Here is a 6,665-nt window from a genome sequence, read left to right on the forward strand (position 1 = left end):
GTTTCTACCAGTAACAGAAGTGACTAGAACATTGCTTCTTTCATTGTACAGGTAATGGGAGAACTACTGAAATGAGGATTCTCCTCTTGGTACATTTTAGAAGGTTGGTTATTTTTAAAAAGTCTGTTGCTTCCTACAATATGATCTCAGTTCATGTATTTAATTTCAAATAATTCTACAATTGTTCTACTGTTCTTTAGCTGCTTGTGGGTTTCCAAAGAGAAGATGATGGTAGCGAGGACCAGTAATAACAGCATCACTAGTTTTGTAATGTCAGTTTTGCAACGTCAGCCTCTTTAACACACTGCTTGTCCTAGTGGCTTATGCATACATTGAAAAATACAAAGCAAAGCCAAGGCTCTAAGATGTTACACCCTGATTTACATTTCTGTTTCCAGAAGGATGAAGAAAGTTCTAAGAATTGAGAACAGCTTACCATAATATGAATCTTTGCTTTCCCCTTCTGGATGATAAAGGTACCGCCCATCCCAACTGGCTTTTCTCCATAGTGCTTCTCTAAAATTTGTCTCAGACAAGACACAAAGTTCAGTTCCCCAGTTCTTCCATTGGCTTTCACTTCAATGACCTGGAGAATAAAGTTAATTTGTCACCGCTGTCTCCCACTGCAACAGTCTGCAAAGGTCTGTGAATGCTGCTCTGAAATTCTGCCAAGATTACTTTTTGGAAATGTGAGTTTCCCTGGAAGTGCAGCTCCACTTGCATCCTTCCAGTGCCTGAACAGCTCTCTTGCCCTGCCTTTTTGCTGAACGCTAGCTTGACCTGGGAAGGGTGCTGGGCAGCAAGTCATTTACTCATACATGAGACAATGATAGAAGCATCCCCTTTCTGTCCACCAGCTGCCTTCCACTCTGTTACTAAGAAACTGTCTGAGACAGGAGACTGCTCCAGTACTCAGGTTTTTGACTGCTCTGCCACGCCCCTTTGTGCTAGCTGTGTTGGGGGAAGCACTTCTACAAAAAAACAGACAAATACCCAGACCTGATTTACACAAGTACATTGTACAACCATTACCTTAAATCAGTGCTAGCTGGGACTGCATTTGGATGGATGATTTATCACAGAAAAGTTTTAGTAAACCAACACTTATCCCTCAAAAATTCAAATGCCTCACTGTCTCCACCAGTTCTCCCCCTCGTTCACCAGCATCAGCTCCTCATGTTTCAGTATTTCTTTTGTGGAATTACTACTTTCCTGTTATCACAGAAAACTGGTAGGACAAGGCTGAACCATGAGTTTCTCTTCAGCCACAAAGCTCTACAAGCAAAGTTACCTTTGATCCAAGTACGCACCTTACCAGGCTGGCCTTCACTGGCATAAAGGTTGGCCAACAGCCCAAACTCACAGTCAGTGTATTTACTGCTGTACTTCTCAAGCAGGCACCCTTTATCTGCAGGATTTATCTGAGCAACATAGCTCCCATTTACAGCAGGCTTTTTTTCACTCTTGGATTGAACAATAGGGATAAGCTGAGAAAAAGAACATGTAAGAGTCAAGTTAACAGAATTCACATAAATGCAATTTAACTTTGGAGGATGATCCCAAGAAATAATCCCCTTTGTCACACAGCTCCGTCTCTCAGGATGAGGTCTGTACTGGTAAGGATACAACAATACTGTAATGTAATTCAGAGCTCCAGCAAACAGTTGTACTTTTTCTGAACAGTTAAATTTAATGTTATGCAAAGATGAATGCTATTGTTAGGGGGAAAAAAAAAATCTTAACTATTTAGACCTGGGGCCTGCATGCAAGTACTGGAATTCTATGTAATACTTTCTCAGTGTACAGTAACAGCCACTATTATAGTGGCTCAGATTTAATGCCAAGGTGCCAAGATGGATGATCTCATCTGCTAAAAAATGTTTCATAAGGAAATGGCAAGATCAGAGGTTTATACTTGAAAATTCTTCAAATTCTTGACTAACTGAAGTGTCCACAGGCAGTAGTGTTTGCCTCCCACTCCTCCAGCAGGTGATCATTTTATATATGGCATCTGTAAAATATACAATGGTAATACAAAGCCATCCAAGAGAGCAGAAGGCAGGGAATGCTTCAAAGGCATTTTCCAGTAACTTTGACAAGCATTTCTAACTCTTATCATTAAAACCTCTGCTCAGGTCTTTGTCAATCAGTTTCAAAAAATCATGTTCCTTGCATGCTTCAGAGGGTTCATGTGCTTCTTGGAGAATTACAAGTTAAAAATTAATTTTGATTATCTCAATAGTATGCATTTCCTTGGATGGCCCTCATATGAATTGCTTCTGAACTGTTTTTTTTTGTGTGTGTTTTTGGCAGGAATGGTGTTTATTAAATGTTTTGTTGTAAATGGGTAATACCCAGCGTGACACTACTCCACTGTAACGACACTTCCATGAATTCATTGAGAACCATCACACTTTTTTACTGACCTCAGCATTTACTCCAAGGATCTTAGATGAAGCAGCTCCAGCTCCAAGAATGAAAGCTCCAGGCAGTTCTATGTCTTTTGCAACTGTATTTAGATCGTAAACCTGCAAAAGAGAAACAATCCATTGATTTTGGTGAGGTGCTCTGATTCAGAATTACCATTCTGTTCACCGTAACCTCTGGATGCATTTAATTCACCAGGCCTTCAAAAGTATTTTGGATAATTAGGCTGAACAGAGTTTCTGGACAACACAACATTTGGTAGTAACAAATTTGGTACATGTCCATTAGACTTCTTAGAGTCTGTCTGTCTGTTCCCCTGCCATTACCAATCCCCAAAAAGTGGATTATTGTTCTTACTGAAATTTGTATTTTTGTAAAATAAAAAGTGGAAGGGAGTATCCTATAGAGACAGGCAGGGCGAGGTGTCAGAATAGAAGCATAAGATTCTTGGAAAAGGACAGTAATGTGAATCCAGTGTTGGCCTGAAAGTGCAAATACAGCCAGTTTTTACAAAGAAACATGGCTGTGACTTGAAATCACAGGCATGCACCAAGCCATATATAAACATGCAGACAAGGCCCTTGTTCAGTACTTCCTTCCATGGCCCCTGTCACAGGCAGTATGTTTCCAAAACTACCTTGTAGTTGAGGGCAAGAGGCTGAGCCATCACCACAATATGCTATTTTGGCTACAATGTGTCAGATTTCCTGATATAGTCTGCCTGTAAGGAGTCATACTCAACCTCGTAAAACACTGAAAAGTAACTCTCTTTCACAAGTGGAACCCTATAGTATCTGTTGACTTTGTTTATGTTTCAAAAAGGTATTGCTTTTCTTTTGACAACTGTATTAAACCCCGCAGCTACAGGAGAAACTCACTTTTTCTTTCTGTACAACAGGTATGAGGTAAGGAACACCTCCCACATCTGCTATTCTCGGCTTTCCACAGATTCCTGGAAGAATACAGCCAGTTAGCCTGGTAAAATGTTTTGGTTTTTTTTGTAATAATCTTAAATGAGCAATGCAGTCTAACCACCAATGAACTGGTTCCTCAAATGTCTGAAATCCCTTGAGAACACTGTTTCCCTAGCATGCTTACATAAAGTGTTGCACTGTTAAGAAGTCCAAGGACATCTAAAATGATTCACAGTAGGATTTAATGCTAAGCAACCTGTTATAAAATTGACATTCTCTAAGCATAAAAAACATATTACAGTGGACAAAAGCTGCCATTTGCCAGTAAGATGCTCTCACCACACAGTGGATACCCCCAGTGGGACTCCACTTGCAAAATTTGAGCAAAGCTGGATGCCCAAGTCCCAGGACAACTCATCCCACTTATTTGGACATGTATTTTAAGGAAGGATGAATCACCTTCTAGAGGTGTTTCTTCCACTATGTTGGTGACAGAGGGAACTCAGGTGAGCAGCAAAGATGACATGTCTGTCTTCCAGACAGCTAATGTCAAAGAAGATGAATCCCACTCAGAATAAGACAGTTTCACTTTGATACACAGGAATGGCAGGAATTTGAAAATTAAGAGAAACACATCTCCTTAGGTTCACACAATGATTGGCATGGATCTAGAAAAATTTCTCCACGTGGAAGATAACAACTTGTTTTCAAAACCTTTTCAGTACATTAAATAAAGCTGTTGAAACAAGTGAGTATTGCAATCATAGGTTAAAAAAAAAATAAAGACAAGTACTTGGTAATGACTTGTTCATACATCAACAAGGAAGCAAATTCAGAAATGAAATGTTGCTCTCCTCTCATGCATATTCTTTACCTGAAAAACAATTTAAACTCTCCCATCATCTTTAGACGACCAAAACCAAGTAGGATCAGTAGAAAGAACTGCAGAAATCTTAGCTGAAGCCAGGAATGCTAGATTACCTTTAGCAGGAAAGTTGAAGGGTTCCTGAGTCAGATCAGGACAGTCTACAACAGAGACTTGAGCATCAGCAAAGTTTTCTTTAAGCCCTTTCTGTAAAACTATAATAAGGCAAAATGGCAGTTACTGACAAAGAAAAATTACCAAGGGTTTGACAAATTACTAACAACAATAAATACATTTAAGCTTTATTTCAACAAGATACATTAAAGGCCTTGTGCTTGCCCTAAGTAACTCCATTTATTTAAACGTTACTGTCTGTAGGCACTTGTTTCCTGAGCCAGAGCTTCAGATAACTGTTAGCTACCACATTAATTAATTTTAAGAATTAAAAAAAAATGTTTAATTGAAACACAATAATTGAATGCTCCTAGTACCACTAGGAGTGAAGTAATGCAGGTAAGCTTAAATCATATTCAGCAGCAGTTTTCCTTCACAAATTATGCTCACGGTCAAGTATCACGTGAGAGCAAAGGAGGAAGTCAGTTTTAGGTGAAGCGACAATCAGTACTTTAAATACATAAACGCAGCTGTTGGCAATAGCTCAATTATCATCTCAAACTGTGTCTGCTGCCTGCAAACTTCTGCTGCCACAGGATATTGCCTCTCATGTCTATGTTCACATGGACATTTTCTGTCAAGTGCCACTGACAGTACAAGGCAGATAATGAGTGCTGCTGATGATAACAAACAGCCCCAAATCTAAAGTTTTGGTTTTGCTTCGTATCCATCTTTTTAGGCTCAGAACCTGCAAAGTGACTCAAACAACGAGGAGGATTCTTAGACAAACACACTGTTCAGAAACAACTTCCAAACCTTAATTGAGTGTGGGATTGCCTTCACATACACTGCTTCAAATACCATCTTAAAAGGTCCAAATTCTTTCATGGCTGGGGGTCTGCTTTGACAGAAATCTCAAACTAAGGAACACAAAATCCAGTCTATGATCTCAAATCAGGCAGTTCCTTATTTACTCATAAGACTTCCCTGTGCCTTTGTTTCCTCCAGTCAGGATTTCAGCCATACTTTACTTCTCGGGAGCACATTTACCAAACTGTTGACCAGAAGGGTCAGTAGAAAGTACTTGGCAGGTTTCTAAATACATCTCAGTACCTTCTGGTAAGTGGAACAGGACAAGAAAAGGGCATTTCTCAAATTATACTCGAGCTAAACAACAAAGTTCATAGCTTACAGAAGGTCCTCAGAACAGATGGCGGGGGGGGGGGGGGGAAGAAGAGGAAAATTCTGTTCTGTGACCCATCTTTTCTGCTACTTTTTTAATCTGTTTGGCTGCAAGTCCAGGCTGTTCTCTGCTTAGCCCACAGGTCTATAGCAGCCCTGGCCTACTGCCCCGGCCTGACAGCTGCGGAGTGAGGGAAGCACTGAGAACCACTGCTGGGGCCACACTTCTCAAAGCATGGAAATGTCAAACTGACACAAATTTGGGAGAGTGGCAGACTGAATTTGAGGACCCCTCTGAAAGCAAAAAAAATCCCAAACAACCCAAACAAACCAAAACCCCTTAGTGGGTGCATCTTCTGTACTGTGTTTTGAGTGGTCCTAAAAAAGAAAGAAATACTGGAGGCTAGAGGAAGTCAGATGATCCCGTAAGTACAAATAAGTTCCGTCTGTAATTGTCAAACTTTCACAACCCGTGCACAAATCTGCAAGTACAGCAGTTTTAAAGGGTTTGAGAGCCTGTTTGTGGGCTTAAATATCATTTGGGATAGGGGGAGAACTAGTTTGCTTTCAGGATATAAAAGCATATAGAAAAATAGTGCTTTTCTGTACATCACAGTGTGCTAAGAGCAGGGACATTCTGCATGTATTAGCTGTAGAAAGGTTCTGAAAAGAGCTTTTAAGTTTGAAGACTACAGTTTTAGTTTGTAAAAGGCTACACACCGAATGACTTACCCCCAGCAAGCTCCTCCAGGCTTGGAACGTGGAAGGCAAACCTTTCGACTTTGGCCATTTCCTAGTGGGTGCTGACTTCTCCAGGTAAGAAATTACAACGTACCACGCTGCCAGAGCAAGTGACTGATCTGTCAACAAGGCCAACATTTGAACTATTAAAAGAGGCTGTTTTCAATATGTTACTTATTTTTTAATTTGACTCAAGAATACAGCCAACAGCCATTAAAGGAAAGACTCACAGCTTCGATATTAATGTTCATTTTCTTCTGCGCTTTGGGAGATGTGCCCGTCAGCTCTCCAGCTGGCTGAGAGCCTTGCACATGCCAGACCTCGAGCTTACAACGGGGTGTAAGCCAAATGCAGCCTACGCCCAATCCAGTTCAAGGGATGGGTCAGGAGATTTATCTGTCTTTTGTAAGCCTGGAGTCATA

At 40.5% G+C, this 6,665-nt stretch overlaps 1 protein-coding gene across 1 annotated transcript; it reads right to left on the reverse strand.

Annotated features, from left to right (window-relative positions):
• Positions 1 to 262: 262 nt before the first annotated feature.
• Positions 263 to 6,379, reverse strand: LOC103771723 (chromosome unknown open reading frame, human C11orf54). Its single transcript, XM_008939028.1, has 6 exons — positions 6,235 to 6,379; positions 4,323 to 4,421; positions 3,306 to 3,379; positions 2,427 to 2,528; positions 1,311 to 1,487; positions 263 to 586 (listed from the first exon to the last, which is right to left on the reverse strand). The coding sequence occupies exons 1-6, from the start codon at positions 6,290 to 6,292 to the stop codon at positions 314 to 316; spliced, it is 783 nt and encodes a 260-aa protein (XP_008937276.1). The 5' UTR covers positions 6,293 to 6,379; the 3' UTR covers positions 263 to 313.
• Positions 6,380 to 6,665: the final 286 nt, after the last annotated feature.

This window comes from Merops nubicus, unplaced genomic scaffold, assembly GCF_000691845.1.
Source record: "Merops nubicus isolate BGI_N331 unplaced genomic scaffold, ASM69184v1 Scaffold53444, whole genome shotgun sequence".
Classification (NCBI taxonomy): domain Eukaryota; kingdom Metazoa; phylum Chordata; class Aves; order Coraciiformes; family Meropidae; genus Merops; species Merops nubicus.